We start from the raw sequence: 20765 nt of genomic DNA, 5'->3' as shown, positions 1-20765 counted from the left end.
GCAAATGTGGCAAAGTTGGTTTGACTTTGGGTAGCCCATCTCTGGGGCTAGTTAGGGACCGTCAATAAATTACAGAATGTAAATGAGACAATATTTTCATGTTGAACACCTTTTAGTTTTCTCATTCAATATCAGTATATGCATTTCTACAATGTATAGTTGGTTTAAGGTTTTTAAGTCATTGAAATTTTGAGCTATTGGAATTTTAACATATTGTCCCATGTACATTGTGGAATTTACCGATGGTCCCTAACTAGCCCTATAGGGATATCGAAAGTCAACCCAAATTTACCACAAGCATTACGATTGGGTCGTGTGCAGCTGCACTTCGAATTGATGATTACTTGTGTGCTGCCAGCTGTGGGCAGGATTGAAACAAACCCAACCTTAATTTACTTTGTGATGCAGTCAAGACCACAAGTCTCACAAACAGTTTTGGGTGACTTGACTTTATGACCAAAACTATCCTATTTACACTTTGTAGTCAATTTTGACAGTCGGATAAATGTTTCTGACTCATATCGATGCCACATAGGCTGTTTTCTAAATGAGAAGTTTGTTTTTAGGGGCAGTTGCTCTTTAAGCAGTAGGTTTTTGTTCAATGGTCTAATAAAATCCCAGAATGGTTTTGAGTTCTGTAAAAACCTACAACAAGGTAGGCTCCTTAAAAGATAGATACTTCCAGTTTTCAGAATAAGAAGTGTGCGTGTGTGTGGGTAGTAGCATTCATTCAATCACTTTATTTGTTTTCTATAGGTGCTAATGTGTGTTTTTACGATGTTAAAGTGGTAATACATTATTTTGTAATAAAAAGAGTCCCCCTATAAATCAACAAACTATCAATAGACTATCAGTGGCTCACCATCTCTCCATATTGATCCAAGTCCTATTTATGGCTGATAACAAATGAGGGTGTCACTTCACATCATGACAGATTCACAATAACAAATCACCTCCACAAAGCCCCCAGGGCATCTCTCAAACGACCTTAGCAACTCTCCATTCTCCCCATGTCAAAGAGCAGACACAAAGCCTCACGTAGGCCAGGTAACACCAGACCAGGGGTTAGAAGCCTGCCAGTAATGTCACCAGTCATGCCCTCTCCTCTGCTTTCACATCATATCAATCAACACACATCACACATAACAAGCGTCACAGAGACAATTCACAGGACAAGTGTTGTGATGTTTATATAAGAGAGAATTAGTTGGATGTCTGTGATGAGAAGCTGGGTAAGTTTGCAAAAGAACATGCCTATAAAGGCCTTACTGTGTTTGGACTAAGGATGTGACAAATTGAAAACATTTCTTAACGTTTAAACTGCCATTTTTTAAAATCGGTTTTCCATTCATTCACAATGCAGAATAATGGTCCTATTAAGTATGTATGACCGCTAGGACCGGGCAATGAAGTTATATCTACCGCAACCCTTTACAGACATAGAACGCAGCTACAGTAATGTGGATAATTGATAACTTTTCAGACAATTAAAAAAAGTGCTGCATCAAAAGCGTCTGTACCTTTTCAGACAGTAGAATTCTGCTCCGGTATATAATGTTATATTTACATTTACATTTACATTTACATTTTAGTCATTTAGCAGACGCTCTTATCCAGAGCGACTTACAGGAGCAATTAGGGTTAAGTGCCTTGCTCAAGGGCACATTAACGTCATTTAGCAGACGCTCTTAGCCAGAGCGACTCACAAATTGGTGCGTTCACCCTATAGCCAGTGGGATAACCACTTTACAATTGGGGGGGGGGGGGGGGGTAGAAGGATTCCTTTATCCTATCCCAGGTATTCCTTAAAGAGGTGGGGTTTCAAATGTCTCCGGAAGGTGGTGAGTGACTCCGCTGTCCTGGCGTCGTGAGGGAGCTTGTTCCACCATTGGGGTGCCAGAGCAGCGAACAGTTTTGACTGGGCTGAGCGGGAACTATGCTTCCGCAGAGGAAGGGGAGCCAGCAGGCCAGAGGTGGATGAGCGCAATACTCTCGTTTGGGTGTAGGGACTGATCAGAGCCTGAAGGTACAGAGGTGCCGTTCCCCTCACTGCTCCATAGGCAAGCACCATGGTCTTGTAGCGGATGCGAGCTTCAACTGGAAGCCAGTGGAGTGTGCGGAGGAGGGGGGTGACGTGAGAGAACTTGGGAAGGTTGAACACCAGACGGGCTGCGGCATTCTGGATGAGTTGTAGGGGTTTAATGGCACAGGCAGGGAGGCCAGCCAACAGCGAGTTGCAGTAGTCCAGACGGGAGATGACAAGCGCCTGGACCAGGACCTGTGCCGCTTCCTGTGTAAGGCAGGGTCGTACTCTCCGAATGTTGTAGAGCATGAACCTGCAGGAGCGGGTCACCGCCTTGATGTTGGCGGAGAACGACAGGGTGTTGTCCAGGGTCACGCCTAGGCTCTTCGCACTCTGGGAGGAGGACACAGCGGAGTTGTCAACGGTGATGGCGAGATCATGGAACGGGCAGTCCTTCCCCGGGAGGAAGAGCAGCTCCGTCTTGCCAGGGTTCAGCTTGAGGTGGTGATCCGTCATCCATACTGATATGTCTGCCAGACATGCAGAGATGCGATTCGCCACCTGGTTATCAGAAGGGGGAAAGGAGAAGATTAGTTGTGTATCGTCAGCGTAGCAATGATAGGAGAGACCCGTGGTGCGGAGACAGCTTCTCGCCACGCCACTTGGTAGGAGCGACCGGTCAGGTAGGACGCAATCCAGGAGTGAGCCGCGCCGGAGATGCCCAGCTCGGAGAGGGTGGAGAGGAGAATCTGATGGTTCACAGTATCAAAGGCAGCAGACAGGTCTAGAAGGACAAGAGCAGAGGAGAGAGAGTTAGCTTTAGCAGTGCGGAGAGTCTCCGTGACACAGAGAAGAGCAGTCTCAGTTGAATGACCAGTCCTGAAACCTGATTGGTTTGGATCAAGAAGGTCATTCTGAGAGAGATAGCAAGAGAGTTGGCTAAAGACGGCACGCTCAATAGTTTTGGAAAGAAAAGAAAGAAGGGATACTGGTCTGTAGTTGTTGACATCAGTGGGGTCGAGTGTTGGTTTTTTGAGAAGGGGAGTAACTCTCGCTCTCTTGAAGACGGAAGGGACATGGCCAGCGGTCAAGGATGAGTTGATCAGCGAGGTGAGGTAGGGGAGAAGGTCACCGGAGATGGTCTGGAGAAGGGAGGAGGGGATGGGGTCAAGCGGGCAGGTTGTTGGGCGGCCTGCAGTCACAAGTCGCAGGATTTTATCTGGAGAGAGAGGGGAGAAAGAAGTCAAAGCATAGGGTAGGGCAGTGTGAGCAGGACCAGCAGTGTCATTAGACTTAACAAACGAGGATCGGATGTCGTCAACCTTCTTTTCAAAGTGGTTGACGAAGTCATCCACAGAGAGAGAGGAGGGGGGGGGGGGGGGGGGATTCAGGAGGGAGGAAAATGTGGCAAAGAGCTTCCTAGGGTTAGAGGCAGATGCTTGGAATTTAGAGTGGTAGAAGGTGGCCTTAGCAGCAGAAACAGATGAAGAAAATGTAGAGAGGAGGGAGTGAAAAGATGCCAGGTCGGCAGGGAGTTTAGTTTTCTTCCATTTCCGCTCCGCTGCCCGGAGCTCTGTTCTGTGAGCTCGCAGTGAGTCATCAAGCCACGGAGCTGGAGGGGAGGACCGAGCCGGCCGGGAGGATAGGGGACACAGAGAGTCAAAGGATGCAGAAAGGGAGGAGAGGAGGGTTGAGGAGGCAGAATCAGGAGATTGGAGGGAGAAGGATTGAGCAGAGGGAAGAGATGATAGGATGGAAGAGGAGAGAGTAGTGGGAGAGAGAGAGCGAAGGTTGCGGCGGCGCATTACCATCTGTGTAGGGGCAGAGTGAGTAGTGTGGGAGGAGAGCGAGAGAGAAAAGGAAACAAAGTAGTGGTCGGAGACATGGAGGGGAGTTGCAGTGAGATTAGTAGAGGAGCAGCATCTAGTGAAGATGAGGTCAAGCGTATTGCCTGCCTTGTGAGTAGGGGGGGACGGTGAGAGGGTGAGGTCAAAAGAGGAGAGGAGTGGAAAGAAGGAGGCAGAGAGAAATGAGTCAAATGTGGACATAGGGAGGTTGAAATCCCCCAAAACTGTGAGGGGTGAGCCATCCTCAGGAAAGGAACTTATCAAGGCGTCAAGCTCATTGATGAACTCTCCAAGGGAACCTGGAGGGCGATAGATGACAAGGATATTAAGCTTAAATGGGCTAGTGACTGTGACAGCATGGAATTCAAATGAGGAGATAGACAGATGGGTTAGGGGAAAAATTGAGAATGTCCACTTGGGAGAGATGACCACATTCTTTTGGAGAGACTGGAAACCCAAATTGGTCTACACGGACAAGTTCTGGCCTGGTTTAGATCCTACCTGTCGGAAAGATATCAGTTTGTCTCTGTGAATGGTCTGTCCTCCGACAAATCAACTGTACATTTCGGTGTTCCTCAAGGTTCCGTTTTAGGACCACTATTGTTTTCACTATATATTTTACCTCTTGGGGATGTTATTCGAAAACATAATGTTAACTTTCACTGCTATGCGGATGACACACAGCTGTACATTTCAATGAAGCATGGTGAAGCCCCAAAATTGCCCTCGCTAGAAGCCTGTGTTTCAGACATAAGGAAGTGGATGGCTGAAAACGTTTTACTTTTAAACTCGGACAAAACAGAGATGCTTGTTCTAGGTCCCAAGAAACAAAGAGATCTTCTGTTAAATCTGACAATTCATCTTGATGGTTGTAAAGTCGTCTCAAATAAAACTGTGAAGGACCTAGGCGTTACTCTTGACCCTGATCTCTCTTTTGACGAACATATCAAGACTGTTTCAAGGACAGCCTTTTTCCATCTACGTAACATTGCAAAAATCCGAAATTTTCTGTCCAAAAATGATGCAGAAAAATTAATCCATGCATTTGTTACTTCTAGGTTAGACTACTGCAATGCTCTATTTTCCGGCTACCCGGATAAAGCACTAAATAAACTTCAGTTAGTGCTAAATACGGCTGCTAGAATCCTGACTAGAACCAAGAAATTTGATCATATTACTCCAGTGCTAGCTTCCCTACACTGGCTTCCTGTTAAGGCAAGGGCTGATTTCAAGGTTTTACTGTTAACCTATAAAGCGTTACATGGGCTTGCTCCTACCTATCTTTCCGAGTTGGTCCTGCCGTACATACCAATACGTACGCTACGGTCACAAGACGCAGGCCTCCTAATTGTCCCTAGAATTTCTAAGCAAACAGCGGGAGGCAGGGCTTTCTCCTATAGATCTCCATTTTTATGGAACAGTCTGCCTACCCATGTGAGAGACGCAGACTCGGTCTCAACCTTTAAGTCTTTACTGAAGACTTATCTCTTCAGTAGGTCATATGATTGAGTGTAGTCTGGCCCAGGAGTGTGAAGGTGAATGGAAAGGCTGGAGCAACGAACAGCCCTTGCTGTCTCTGCCAGGCCGGTTCCCCTCTCCACTGGGGTTCTCTGCCTCTAACCCTGTTGCAGGGGCTGAGTCACTGGCTTGCTGGTGCTCTTTCATGCCGTCCCTGGGAGGGGTGCGTCACTTGAGTGGGTTGAGTTACTGACGTGATCTTCCTGTCTGGGTTGGCGCCCCCCCCTTGGTTTGTGCTGTGGTGGAGACCTCTGTGGGCTATACTCGGCCTTGTCTCAGGATTGTAAGTTGGTGGTTGGGGATATCCCTCTAGTGGTGCGGGGGCTGTGCTTTGGCGGAGTGGGTGGGGTTATATCCTTCCTGTTTGGCCCTGTCCGGGGGTTTCTTCGGATGGGGCCACAGTGTCTCCGGACCGCTCCTGTCTCAGCCTCCAGTATTTATGCTGCAGTAGTTTATGTGTCGGGGGGCTGGGGTTAGTTGGTTATACCTGGAGTACTTCTCCTGTCTTATCCAGTGTCCTGTGTGAATTTAAGTATGCTCTCTCTAATTCTCTCGTTCTCTCTTTCTCTCTGAGAACCTGAGCCCTAGGACCATACGTCAGGACTACCGGGCATGATGACACCTTGCTGTCCCCAGTCCGCCTGGCCTTGCTGCTATTCCAGTTTCAACTGTTCTGCCTGCGGCTACGAAACCCCTACCTGTACCAGACCTGCTGTTTTCAACTCTTAATGATCGGCTATGAAAAGCCAACTGAGAGACCTGAGCCCTAGGACCATACGTCGGGACTACCGGCCGTGGTGACTCCTTGCTGTCCCCAGTCCGCCTGGCCTTGCTGCTATTCCAGTTTAAACTGTTCTGCCTGCGGTTATGGAACCCCTACCTGTCCCAGACCTGCTGTTTTCAACTCTTAATGATCGGCTATGAAAAGCCAACTGAGATTTATTCCTGATTATTATTTGACCATGCTTGTCACTTATGAACATTTTTGAACATCTTGGCATGGTTCTGTTATAATCTCCACCCGGCACAGCCAGAAGAGGACTGGCCACCCCTCATAGCCTGGTTCCTCTCTAGGTTTCTTCCTAGGTTTTCGCCTTTCTAGGGAGTTTTTCCTAGCCACCGTGCTTCTACACCTGCATTACTAGCTGTTTGGGGTTTTAGGCTGGGTTTCTGTACAGCACTTCGAGATATTAGCTGATGTAAGAAGGGCTATATAAAATAAAATTGATTGATTGATTGATGAGGATTCCTGTGCCACCACCCCTCTGACCAGATGCTCTCGGGGTATGCGAGAACACATGGTCAGATGAGGAGAGAGCAGTAGGAGTATATTGTTTCCCTGACAACAAGAAACGTTGCTGATTGATGTGCTGCTGTGTTGTTTAAGCTGTTTTTTATGGTAGGATAGCTAGATGTGCTTTCTTTCTACTAAATGTCTTGATAAGTAGCGATATTTAACAAACTTTAAATTACTTTTTTAGGGAAGAGTGGTCTGCACGCAGGCAGGCTAGGATTGAGAGTTCTGGTCGCCTAGTGATGGAAGTTAATCCCGCTTCAGAAGCGGAATTACTTTACAGACAAGTAAAATGCCGTTCATGTCTCCAGAGAAGGTTTTGTGTCTGCGTTTAAAAAGCTGTAGTGTAGCCTACCCTAAAAGGCAATTTATGCTTGCTCTGGAAATGCGATCAGGAGGCTCCGTATGGAGGGTTTGACACAATTACGGAGTTTGCGGAGGCCAAATCAAGCTCCATACCGCATCGCCGTGCTTCTACCAAATGTTTTAACAATGTGGAGGTCTTTGTGTTGCTCCGTATAGCTCTGCATTGACATGATTGGTTGACGGTAGGTGGGGGCGGGAGGTCCTGTATAAACACACACTCACTTCCTTGACTACTTCCTACACAACAGCTCTGCTCTGCTCTGACTTCTGCGGAGGCTGCATCACAGTAAATGCTGCACGGCCACTGCAGATGTCAGATTGACCATGCAGAGCCTTTAACAGCCAAACAAACATGCAGTAGCCGAGGCGCTTTCAAGGGGCCACATACCATTATATTATAGGGTAATCGATACAGGCTATACCGGCAGCCTACTGTAATTTCATATTATGAGCGAAAAACATCCCCACCCACTCAGCAACGAAGAGGAGCCTACACTGTGCTCGCAAGACTGCCCCGAAGATAACTCTGTATTCCGGCGACATCGGTCCCATGAATAGCCTAAGCTAGTATATTCTACACGCAACAGACCGAATACAGACCGAAGACTGGTGAATACACACTGGTGTCATCAAGAGAAAGAGCAGGCAGGCCAGCTCGAGTGAGAGAGAGGAGGGGGCAGGCAGAACCGTGCGCATATGTCTTGGTAATCTGCTTCTTGCAATGTCTTCATTGTCTTGCACGCCTCACATATTCACCAAAGTGGTCTAAAGTTCGCCTCTTCCTCTCTGGTTTTATTTAAATGATACCCAACTTTCCCCAGGCCTTTATAGCCATATAGTCTAGTTAGGCAATAACATGGAAAATAATTTTTCGTGATAACTGCACCGTGATTTTAATTATGTGGGGGAAAAACTGTTTTTTGGTTAGGGATGTTTCTTAACGTTAAGGATACCAACTTCGTTTAAATGTGTATAATGTTTAAACGTTCACACCCCTCGTTTGGACTAAGGTAATGAAGCAGGGTGCTTGGGGCCCATGTTGATTTTCTGTATACATACTGTAGGTCCACTGTAATGGACGTTCTTAGTCATTGTAAGCCTTGCCACACGTGATGTTACATGGTTGAGCCCTCTGCTAGTGCAGATACAACTATGTCAATCCTACTGGTCCATTCAAACCCTATTTGTGACAAGCAAAGAACAAAATCAAAATAACAAAATAATTGTGCTTCTTTATTAGTGGTAGGCATTTGTTTGTTTGTTTTCTGTTTGTCCATGAAGCTTTGAATCAGGGGTTAGTTTGAGCCTGACCAGTCAAATGGGGTCTTTTATCCAAGCTTCCTGACGAGTCTCACTGAAATGTGAAGATTAAACTGTGCCTCCCGAAACAGCGAGGGGTGAATCTTCTGTTCCCCTGTTCCAGCGCCTACGAACAGAACATTACAGCCTAATGTATTTTTAGATGTTAGATGTTTGTGTGTGAGGTCTGTGAGAAAGGGAGACTCAAATCAAATCAAATCTTATTTGTCACATACGCCTAATACAACAGGTGTAGACCTTACAGTGAAATGCTTACTTACAAGCCCTTAACCAACAATGCAGTTTTAAGAAAGCATACCAAAAACATAAATAAAAACAATATTCACTAAAAAATACAATATAAAATAATACTAAATAAAAGTAACAAATAATTAAAGAGCAGCAGTAAAAATAACAATAGCGAGGCTATATACAGGGGGTACCGGTACAGAGTCAATGTGCGGGGGAACCGGTTAGTCGAGGTAATTGGGGTAATATGTACATGTAGATAGAGTTATTAAAGTGACTATGCATAGATAATAAAGAGTAGCAGCAGCGTAAAAGAGGGGGGGGGGGGGGGCAATGCAAATAGTCTGGGTAGCCATTTGATTAGATGTTCAGGAGTCTTATGGCTTGGGGGATGAAGCTGTTTAGAAGCCTCTTGGACCTAGACATTGGCCGACTGGAATAAGGCATATCTTAGAACAGTGTGCATTGGAGCACTGACACCTCCTGTCGCCTAGCTCCGAGCCCTACGCTCCGCGTAGCTTTTCAGCAGGCCAAGACCATGGAGCCTCCGTCACTCACTAATTGAATGACACTAAGAAGTGCCAATACACAAATAGGAACACCTATGAATGTGTGTGATAACGAGCCCCATTTATACTTCTTCATACTAAATGTGTTAGCATGTTGTACTTAAAGGGCACAACACCAAAGAGAGGACAACTAACAGCACTGTTATTATGACCATGTTAACACCAAAGAGAGGACATCTAACAGCACTGTTATTATGACCATGTTAACACCAAAGAGAGGACATCTAACAGCACTGTTATTATGACCATGTTAACACCAAAGAGAGGACATCTAACAGCACTGTTATTATGACCATGTTAACACCAAAGAGAGGACATCTAACAGCACTGTTATTATGACCATGTTAACACCAAAGAGAGGATAGTTACCCAGTTAGCAATGAGCACTCGGGAGGCCGGCGTCCCTCCAGAGTGGTTGAGCGCCGTGCGACAGCTTTTTTGCCCATCGGCCTCATTCACGGGGCGCCCCCAATAGGCCGCTTTGTAAAGCGGCAGCCGTTCTCCTGCCGCTCACTTGCCATTTTCCTCACACTAAACATTCGGTGGTGATAAACACAAACAATTAAACCATTCTTCAGTTCCAGAAGCCTGTGTCTTTTTCTTTTCCAAAAGCTAGCTACTGGCTACTATCAAGACATCAAAGACAGGTCTGAAAACTCAATGAAGGAAAGGAGGTAACAAGGATAACTTCCTATTGAAGGCTTTTCGGCTTCTTCTGTGGTGTTTAAGAGGTGCCACCACCTATATTGTACGAAGTGATCAACACTTTTCTTCAAGTGGGTGAAGCGGTTTAGGGAATGGCATTTATTGCTGGAAAGGAACCATTTGTATTGCTTGAAATATAGTATATTAAATCAATGGCAAAAATGTAGGCAAAAATGATTTGGGCATAATCAATATATCATGAATCTACCTGAACTGTAAATTATTAGGTGTATCACTTTTTGTGTCATCCTCAATGATTTTAAATGCATTATGTCCACTTGTGGTTGGATTGTGTTTTTAAATTGGCAAATAAATCGAATCAAAATAAAATCACAACAAATGTAAGGTATTTATAGAAACAACAAAAACAGCTTGCAGCCTCTGTCTGGCTGTGGTTAGCTGGAAGGTGGCTGGCCCAATTTGAGATTAGAGAAATTCCTTGCTATTGTCTTTCAAATTAACTCATGTCTAGATGGCTTGCCTAGGGCTTATAGCTGTCCTTTGAGTGGAGGAAAAACGCCAGAGATGCAAAAGTGGCCTGCCAAGGGCTTATAGCGGACCTATGAGTGGAGGCTACCCGCCAGAGATGCAAATCACGTCTTGAATGGCAAATTCCGCTCGCCCACTGGCGGTAGGAAAATATAGCCTTGGCTGTAGGGAAAGCGGCAAATAGCAAGCGGGAGGAATTTATGGCACATGTCATACTGTACTTTGTAAGGGTCCTTTGGATTAATATTCACAGGTTGGCTTTTAATGGGATGAGTCATGTACTGGAGGCAGCTCTCAGGGTAGTCACTAGCTGGCACAGCCACAAAGTCATCAAATCTGATTTTAAACCTAACCCTAACCTTAACCATGACCTTAACCACACTGTTAACCCTAATGCCTAACCCTAGCCTTAAATGAAGAACAAAAAGTTAATTTTCCGATAGGCCTATAGCCAATGTTGATTTTGCAGCTGGCCCATCTAGCGGAAACCGCTTAGTTCTGCCTCTAGGGCAAGACTCATGACAATAACAATATAATAATAATAATATGCGATTTAGCAGACGCTTTTATCCAAAGCGACTTACAGTCATGTGCGCATACATTGTTACGTATGGGTGGTCCCGGGGATCGAACCCACTACCCTGGCTTTACAAGCGCCATGCTCTACCAATTGAGCTACAGAGGACCACAATAAACATCAATTATGTTACTTTGTGAGGGCCCTGTGGATTAATATTCAGTGAAATACTTAGGGTAGTAGTGTGTCAAAATGAATCATGTGCAGCATGTTTTGAAAGCGATGTACACCAGTGCTGTACATTCCATGATATATGCTTTACCATACCTACTGTACCACCAAGCAGGGGCTGATGTCATAGACCTTCATAGTTCCACAATGTACTGATGATGGCAGCCATTTTGGTGAAGCTGGAATCCAAACCAGTCTATTTGGAATGCATAGCAATAGAGTTCTAATTCTATGTACCACTGTCTTCCCACATACAATACACTACAGTACACTGTCTTCCCACATACAATACACTACAGTACACTGTCTTCCCACATACAATACACTACAGTACACTGTCTTCCCACATACAATACACTACAGTACACTGTCTTCCCACATACAATACACTACAGTACACTGTCTTCCCACATACAATACACTACAGTACACTGTCTTCCCACATACAATACACTACAGTACACTGTATTTGACTCTGACACCCTAGGACAGGTGAGTGATGGACGTAACAGCAGGGGATTCAAACTCAGCCTGGTGTATGCAGCACATTTGACAGATAGATCTACAGAATGACAGATATAGATTGACACAGTAACAGGCAGTGTGGTGTGGGTCTTACTGCTTAGTGCTTAGAGATGGAACTATTGGAATACACAACGCTCTATCTATGTTGTGGAATTAATCACTCAGTCTTCTTCTGGTTTTGTAGCCCAGCAGCCGGGTAAGACTAACTGAGGTTTTTACACACTGCCTGTGTCATCCTAGTTTAATCTGTAGTGTCCATTAATATTAACTAACACCCTGCTATCTCCCCTATTTACAGGTCACGCGATAGTGCTGTCTGTCCTGGATCTGAAGACTTGGCGTCGTCAGTCATTTCTTCCTTGACAGAAACCACAGGGTCTTCTTGGATGTGAGAACTATGTATTGAATGATTATGGGAAGGAACCAGGGTCCAATAAGGGAAAATGGAAAAACACTGAAATTCCACTGAATGGATGCAGAGCAGAGACTTGACCTGGAAATCACATAGAACCCCCCATCCAGACTACTGGACTACTGATTACATCCAATTCCTAGCCGTTATTGTATCACCCACCAAATTCCTGTTTGTGTTTTGTCCTCCAATGGACTACTACAGTAGGAGATCCAACCTGCAAGGTATTTATTCAGTAAAAAGACAAACTGTGGATTACGCAAGCAAGATAAACCTTAATGCGAAACGTGACGTGACATCTTCAAATCTTTTCCTCTTTTTGTCACTGAGAGCTCATTGACTCCAAAACAACGTGTCTGTGTTCGAGATCGATTTTACGTCATAAGCATTTCCATTCCTTTTTAGCCTTATGAAGCAGATGTCTCTTGTTTTTAAGGTTTTTGATTTGGAAAAAAAATATGAAGTGTACGGTTTTAGTAATTCTGTTGGACTATCAGGTCTGTTTTTGAAGACTTGAGACATCAAAGGAGATGGCACAGTAGAAAAAAGAGTTCTAACTACTACGTTTCAGTGTTTGAATTAAAAGGCACCATCAATTCAACGTCTATTCCACGTTGGTTCAACGTCATTTCATTGAAATGACGTGGAAACAACGTTGATTCAACCAGTGTGTGCCCAGTGGGATGGTTTCACCAAACCAATTAAAATTACATAAGCTGAGCTTCAACTGTTTTACTATCTGTTTTACTATCTGTTTTTAAAAGCCTGGTGACCAACATTGAGTAAAAGTGTCAGTATTATCTCAATAAACCTATGTCAAAAGGATACCACTGAATGAAGAAAGGGTTTGGTTTTGTATCATAGTTTCAAATGTCTCTGCAACACGATACATTTTACAACATTGCCAAGGCCACCATCACAAGACCACCAAATACTGTAAAGCCAAAATACAAAGCCAAGAAATTCAACACCGAATTGTGCATATAATTAAATAATTATAATATATGCACAATACAAGCACTTGTAAAAAACTAAACAAAACAAAACAAAAAAAGACAACACTTTGCAAGCACTTGTTTGACCTATATCACTGTAGCACAGTACTTTATGTTAAAGTTACTGTGAGGCAGGATATCAACAACACTAAAAGTGGTCATTCTTACATGGTCCTGTCATGAGGGTTGATGACGCATTATGAAACAGAGGTCAGAATGGGAAACCATGAACTGCGTGGAAAGGAGGCAACCTGGAAAGGAGGCAACCTACTGCACTGACATCATATAGCAACTCTCCCACAGGTAGCCTAGCGGTTAAGAGCGTTGGGCCAGTAACTTAAAAGTTGCTTGTTCAAATCCCAGAGCCAGCAAGGTGAAAAGATCTGCGCTCTGCCCTTGAGCAAGGCAGTTAACCCTCAACAACTGCTCCCTGAGTGCCGATGATGTCGATTAAGGCAGATTCAGAGGGGTTGGGTTAAATGCGGAAGACACATTTCGGTTGAATGAATTAAGTTGTGCAGCTGACTAGTTATCCCCTTTCCTTGCATTCTCTGGGAAACCATCAACTGTCACAGAGGTTGGCATATGCATGAACTTAGTTTCTCTCAGATTACATGATTTATATTCAGACGGTGAATCAAAACAGTCCTGTTTATGTGACAGTCCCAGACAGCCTTGTGCAATGGTAATGATATTAGCATACTATCATTTTCCAGTAGCCACACTGGAATCAATTAGCCAGTCCTGCAAATAGTGGACTAATTTAAGTGGAAGAGCACTGATCATTAATTCAGAGTTGCGTTAATTCAGAGTTGCATTAATTCAGAGTTGTGTTAATTCAGAGTTGTATACAAGGCACACTGTTTTTCCTCTGGGCTTTAATAAAGACATGTTTTAAGGGTAACCAAAACCAATACTGTAAAATTGACCATTCGGGTTAGTTTCTTAAACCAACTGCTGGCATTTTTTTAGCCATTTAATGAGTCCCTTGTTTAGTGAGTACCCCATTACCCTGCCCTCTACCAAAGTCGTTAAACGAAAGCCCTTTTTCCACAAAGATGCTCTTTCCTTCTGAGCGATTTCCTGTTAGGAAGCCGCCTGCGAGAAATCCCAAAAGCGTTGTTAGTGCATGTCATTAAAAGCTTACAGAAAATAAACCGGCTATGGAATTCAGGACGTACAGTCTCGAGCATGGGGTTGAACCGGATGGGGCGCAGAGAAAGGGAGAGAGAGAGAGGGCCTAGCAGCAATAGAGAAGGCTTAGTCCTGCCTGCTGAACCGCCTGACTGTTTAATCTGTGGGGGCCAAAGGCGAATGGCACGATCTTCCATTTCCACACCGATATATACTGCAGCCATTATAATTTTTTATGTCCTTATCAACATGCAGCTCTATTCCCCTCCCTGTGGAAACCAAACACAGGTTAGAGGCAGGCAGGCTGCTCACAGGAAGCACAGAGATACGGAGGACACAGGTGGAGCTGTGTTGATTTATGCCCCTAGGGCTTTCCTAACCCCAGCACACCCCGTAATGTTATGATATGTAACCTTATAATGTGGGGTTCTGCTTCTGCTGGTATGATAAGGATGATATGTAGATATCATAGATATGGTTCCTGGGTATAAATTGGTGACCATATGTATGGAAATTCCTGTATGTCTGTGAATATCAAATTAATTAGAGATGCTGCTCTGATGGTAACGTCTGAAACATCAGGGACAGATTTGATGAAGCATAAATAGACTTGTGTAACAGCTGTAAGTGTTGGAGTGGGAGTGGTTGGATGGTGCATTTAGAGATTATAGCTCAGTAAATGTTTAGTGGAAAGGAATAACTCCCTTAGAGAGAATTAACTTGGAAAATATACTGAACAAAAACATAAACGCAACATGTGAAGTGTTGGTCCCATGTTTCATGAGCTGAAATAAAAGAGCCCAGAAATGTTCCATATGCACAAAAAGCTTATTTTGTCCACCAGAGCTGTTGCCAGAGATTTAATGTTCATTTCTCTACCATAAGCCGCCTCCAACATCGTTTTAGAGATTTTGGCAGTACGTCCATCCTGCCTCACAACCGCAGACCACGTGTAACCATGCCAGCCCAGGACATCCATATCCGGCTTCTTCACCTGTGGGATCGTCTGAGGGGGGGGGGGGGGGGGTGCTGAGGAGTATTTCTGTCTGTAATTGTCATGAGCCTCTCACTCCACCGGGTTACCACCTTAATTTTCTTCCACTCTGCTCACCACTCTCTCTACTCAGCCTAACTAGCTCCACCTGTCCCTGCTCTGCTCTGCTCTAATTACTCTGCCAGCTGCGCTGCATTACCCACTACCTCTCCCAGTATTTAAGGCCCTGTCTTTCAGCTCTCCGGTGTCAGATCGTCTGCAAAGCTCACACCCGGAACCTGTTTGCTCGCGCTTCTGGCTCACCCTGGTTTTGTGACCCCGGACCTGCCTGATTTTTGGATACTCTTCTGCCCCAGGAGATCCAGACCTGCTTCTGCCATTACGACTCCTGACTACTCTTCAATCCCGGTAACTCTGACCAGCCTTCTGCCTTGCTACTACGTATTTTGGATTTCCCTTGAACTGTACTGCTGCCTTGTTTCATTCCGCCCTGTTGTGTCTGTGTCTCCCCCCCCCAGGACTTCTGGACCACCCACCACCGGCTTCATAGGACGCATCGCTGCCACTGGGGGGGGCACAGACCCAGCACATTGGACGGGATCCCTGTTACCCCTGGAGCCTTCATTCACTCCCTACTTCCCTTTTCCCTTAAGTTTTAATAAACTTTCTGGTGTGACGCAATTGTGGTCCTCTGGTCGTCTGTCTGAACCGTGACAGTACGATCTGACCATTATGGACTCAGCGCACACTTTCCCCGACATGGAAACCGATGAGCATGAGCAGCAGTTCCAGCAGCAGCAACAACAACTCGCCATGATCATTCAACTCCTCACCAACCTTACCCCAGCCAGTCTGCCCACCAGCCCTGCCCCCGAGTTACCTGCCCCGGTCATTGCAGCCGCTGCTCCGGAACCCAAGATTGGAAACCCCGAGCGGTTCAACGGCGACTCAACCCAGGTCCGGCCATTCCTGACTAGCTGCCGACTTCAGTTCTCCTTGCAGCCAAGGACCTTCGCCACGGAGGGGGCTAAAGTTGGGTATGCCATCACTCACCTGACGGGCCGAGCTCGACTCTGGGGAACAGCAGAGTTCGAACGTCAAACCCCCGCATGTGCAACCTTCGACCTGTTTGCTGAGGAGATGCTGAAGGTGTTTGACCTGGATTCACCAACCGCAGAGGCGTCTCGTGAACTGTTCAGTATTCGACAAGGCAGACGTACAGTCGCAGACCATTCCATCGACTTCCGAACCCTGGCTAGACGAAGTTCTTGGAACACACCATCGTTGGTGGACGCGTTCTTCCATAGTTTGGCTGACTATATCAAGGACGAGTTGGTCTCCCATGAACTGCCTTCCACTCTTGATGAAGCCATCGCACTGACTGTCAGGATCGACAGAAGGATACAGACCCGTCGTCGTGAGAGGGGGCGCCAAGGTCCACCTACTACCGGCATTCGGAGAGATCCGACTGGGCTCCTGTCATCTACTGCCACTCACCCAGGTCAGTTTGATCAGTCTGAGCCTATGGAGATTGGGCGAGCCTCTCTCACTCCTGCAGAGCGCCAGCGCCGCTTCACCTCAAACCTCTGCCTCTATTGTGGAGGTGATGGACATCGTGTGGTAACCTGCCCTTTAAAGGGCCGAAGCTCACCGGGCATAGGGGGAGTCCGGTTGAGTTCAATGACCATCCAGTCCTCCGACCGCAAACCCCTGCTGCAAGTTCACCTCCGCCTCTCTGACTCAACTCACACCCTGGCTGCTCTGGTGGATTCTGGCGCCGAAGCCAACATAATGGACATCAAGCTGGCACGCCAACTGGGACTGGAGAACCTCCGTTTGACACCTCCTATTCCTGCCCGGGCACTGGACGGACACTTACTCGGATCGGTCACTCATGTCACGGCCCCGGTCTCGATGGGTCTGTCCGGAAACCATCAAGAAACTATCCAGTTTCACCTGCTCCCCTCTCCAGGCCAACCCCTCATCCTGGGTTACCCATGGCTCCGCCGGCACAACCCTCAGCTCGACTGGGTGACCGGGGTGATCAGGGAGTGGGGAGAGGACTGCCACCGAACCTGCCTGCTTGCTGCCGCACTACCCCCTCGGCCAGTACCTACTAACTCCGCTCCTGACCTCTCCAATGTCCCAGAATGCTACCATGGTCTCAGAGAGGTGTTTAACAAAGCAAGAGCCACATCTCTGCCCCCTCACCGACCGTACGACTGTGCCATCGACCTCCTCCCTGGAACAGCCCCTCCAAAGGGTCGTCTTTATTCATTGTCTGCTCCTGAAAGAAAGTCCATGGAGGACTACATCAATGGCTCTCTGTCCGCAGGATTAATCCGTTCATCTTCATCTCCTGCTGGTGCTGGCTTCTTCTTTGTGGGGAAGAAGGACGGATCTCTTCGCCCCTGCATCGACTACAGGGGACTCAACGACATCACAGTGAAAAACCGTTACCCTCTGCCTCTGCTCACCTCTGCTTTTGAGTTGCTCCAGGGAGCCACTGTTTTTACCAAGTTGGATCTCAGAAACGCTTACCACCTAGTGCGGATCCGGGAGGGAGATGAATGGAAAACCGCATTCAATACACCAACAGGCCACTACGAGTATCTGGTTATGCCTTTTGGCCTCACCAATGCTCCTGCTGTGTTCCAGGCTCTAGTGAATGATGTACTGCGGGACATGTTAAACAAGTTTGTCTTCGTTTACCTGGATGACATCCTAATCTACTCCAGAAACCTGTCTGAACACACCCGCCATGTCCAGCAAGTCCTTCATCGTCTTCTGGAGAATTCCCTCTACGCCAAGGCAGAGAAATGTGAGTTTCACGTCAAGACAGTGGCCTTCCTGGGGTACATAGTGGCAGAGGGAAGTATCCAAATGGATCCTGCCAAAGTATCAGCAGTCACTTCATGGCCAGTTCCGGAGAACAGAAAGAAGCTGCAACAGTTTCTGGGGTTTGCTAACTTCTACAGAAAGTTTATCCGGAACTACAGTACCGTTGCTGCCCCTCTCACTGCTCTAACCAGCACCAAGCAACCCTTCACCTGGACCCCAGCAGCCGACAAAGCCTTCAGTACCCTCAAGGTGAGGTTCACCTCCGCTCCCATCCTCCAGATGCCTGATGTGGACCGGCAATTCATTGTGGAGGTGGACGCCTCGGATGTGGGAGTTGGTGCTGTGATTTCTCAGTGGGCTGCGGAGGATAGGAAGCTCCATCCCTGTGCCTTTTTCTCACGTCGGTTGTCCCCCTCTGAGTGCAATTACGACATAGGGAACCGTGAGCTGCTGGCTGTGAAGCTTGCCTTGGAGGAGTGGCGTCACTGGCTGGAGGGGTCCACCATTCCATTTCTCGTTTGGACCGATCATAAGAACTTGGAGTACATCCGCACGGCCAAACGGTTGAACTCCAGGCAGTCCCGCTGGGCCCTGTTCTTCACCAGGTTTAATTTCACTCTGTCATACCGGCCTGGATCACGCAACACCAAGCCAGACGCCCTCTCCCGTCAATTCCAGAAGGATGACACCCCCTCCAAGGACCCTGTGTCGATTCTGCCAAGTCCCTGCATCGTTGCAGCTCTGACCTGGGCTGTTGAGGAACAGGTGCTGGAGGCTCTCCGTAACCAGCCAGGTCCCAGCACTTGCCCAGCTGACCGCCTTTTTGTCCCCGAAGACCTGAGGTCCCAGGTCGTTCAGTGGGGACATGACTCCCGCCTAGCTTGTCACCCTGGCTCCACCCGCACTTACAACCTGCTCGCCCAGAGGTTCTGGTGGCCCTCTCTGAGAAGGGATGTACGGGAATTCGTCCAAGCCTGCCCCATCTGCAACCAACACAAGTCGTCCTGCCAGCCCCCAGCCGGATTGCTGCAGCCCCTGCCTGTGCCCAGACGTCCCTGGTCTCACATCGCCCTTGACTTTGTCACGGGGCTGCCCCCTTCAAGTGGCATGACCGTCATTCTCACCATTGTTGACCGTTTCAGCAAGATGGCACACTTCATTCCCCTCCCCAAGCTCCCAACCGCCAAGGAGACCGCCCAGGTGGTCCTGGAACACGTCTTCCGGATCCACGGACTGCCTAAGGATGTAGTTTCTGACCGTGGTCCACAATTCTCCTCCGCTTTTTGGAAGGAGTTCTGTCACCTGCTGGGAGCCACAGTCAGTCTGACTTCCGGATTCCATCCCCAATCCAATGGGCAGTCAGAGCGGGCTAATCAGGAGCTCGAGAAGGCACTGCGATGCATGACTTCACGCAACCCCCACTCCTGGTCGCAGCAATTGACATGGGTGGAGTACGCACACAATTCTCTGACCTGCTCTGCCATCGGTATGTCCCCTTTCCAATGTGTTTATGGATACCAGCCTCCTCTATTTGCCAGCCAGGAAGAGGAGGTTACTTGCCCATCTGCACTTGCTTTTGCCCGTCGATGTCGCCGCACCTGGTCACAAGCCCGAGCCACACTCCTCAGATCCGTTGCCAGCTACACTACCGGGGCCAACCGTCGGAGAATTCCTGCTCCCACCTACCATGTTGGTCAAAGGGTGTGGTTGTCATCGAGGAACCTGCCACTCAGGGTGGAGTCGCAGAAGCTGGCACCTCGGTTCATTGGCCCATTCCCTATCATAAGAGTGATTAGCCCAACTGCTGTCCGGCTCCAACTGCCTAATTCCCTGAGGGTGCACCCCACTTTCCATGTGTCTAAGATTAAGCCCATCCATGAGAGTCCGCTGGTCCCTGCTGCGCCTTGTCCTCCTCCTCCACGGCTCGTCGATGGTGGTCTGGTTTACACCGTCCGCCGCCTGCTTCGGTCCAGACGGAGGGGTAGGGGTCTCCAGTACCTCATTGACTGGGAGGGCTATGGACCTGAGGAAAGGACCTGGGTGCCAGCTAGTCGGATTGTGGATAGGACTCTCATCACCGCTTTCCACCAACGGCATCCTGATCAACCTGCAATCCGTAGGGGCCGCCCCAGAGGGGTCCCTAACCGTCCTGCCCGCTCGGCTTCCTGTCCTGTGCCTGATCCTGTCTCGGGACCTGTCCCATCTCCCGACCACGGCCCTCCGGCTTCCTCCGAGGATGAGGACGTTCACTCGGACCGTTCGGAGAAGTTCTAGCCCTCCTCCGGCTCCCCTCCTCCCGCCCGGCGTGGTGTTGCTCTTGGGACTTCTGGGGCCGTCCCTTGGGGGGGGGGTTCTGTCATGAGCCTCTCACTCCACCGGGTTACCACCTTAATTTTCTTCCACTCTGCTCACCACTCTCTCTACTCAGCCTAACTAGCTCCACCTGTCCCTGCTCTGCTCTGCTCTAATTACTCTGCCAGCTGCGCTGCATTACCCACTACCTCTCCCAGTATTTAAGGCCCTGTCTTTCAGCTCTCCGGTGTCAGATCGTCTGCAAAGCTCACACCCGGAACCTGTTTGCTCGCGCTTCTGGCTCACCCTGGTTTTGTGACCCCGGACCTGCCTGATTTTTGGATACTCTTCTGCCCCAGGAGATCCAGACCTGCTTCTGCCATTACGACTCCTGACTACTCTTCAATCCCGGTAACTCTGACCAGCCTTCTGCCTTGCTACTACGTATTTTGGATTTCCCTTGAA

The 20765-nt window shown here is 47.7% G+C and overlaps 1 protein-coding gene across 1 annotated transcript in view; it reads left to right on the top strand.

The window, feature by feature from the left end:
• Positions 1–12806, top strand: part of LOC311138237 (chemokine-like protein TAFA-2) — a gene marked incomplete at its 5' end in the record, with an annotated part of 38060 nt that extends 25254 nt beyond the window's left edge. The window contains one exon of the mRNA XM_084172911.1: positions 11931–12806. Coding sequence (XP_084029037.1) covers positions 11931–11942 — 12 coding nt within the window. The 3' untranslated portion in view covers positions 11943–12806. The remainder of the gene's footprint in view (positions 1–11930) is intronic.
• Positions 12807–20765: the final 7959 nt, after the last annotated feature.

This window comes from Coregonus lavaretus, assembly GCF_964263955.1.
Source record: "Coregonus lavaretus genome assembly, chromosome: 12".
NCBI classification, from domain to species: domain Eukaryota; kingdom Metazoa; phylum Chordata; class Actinopteri; order Salmoniformes; family Salmonidae; genus Coregonus; species Coregonus lavaretus.
The sequence above is the reverse complement of the archived record's forward strand: the minus strand, read 5'-3'. Positions and strand labels throughout refer to the sequence as shown.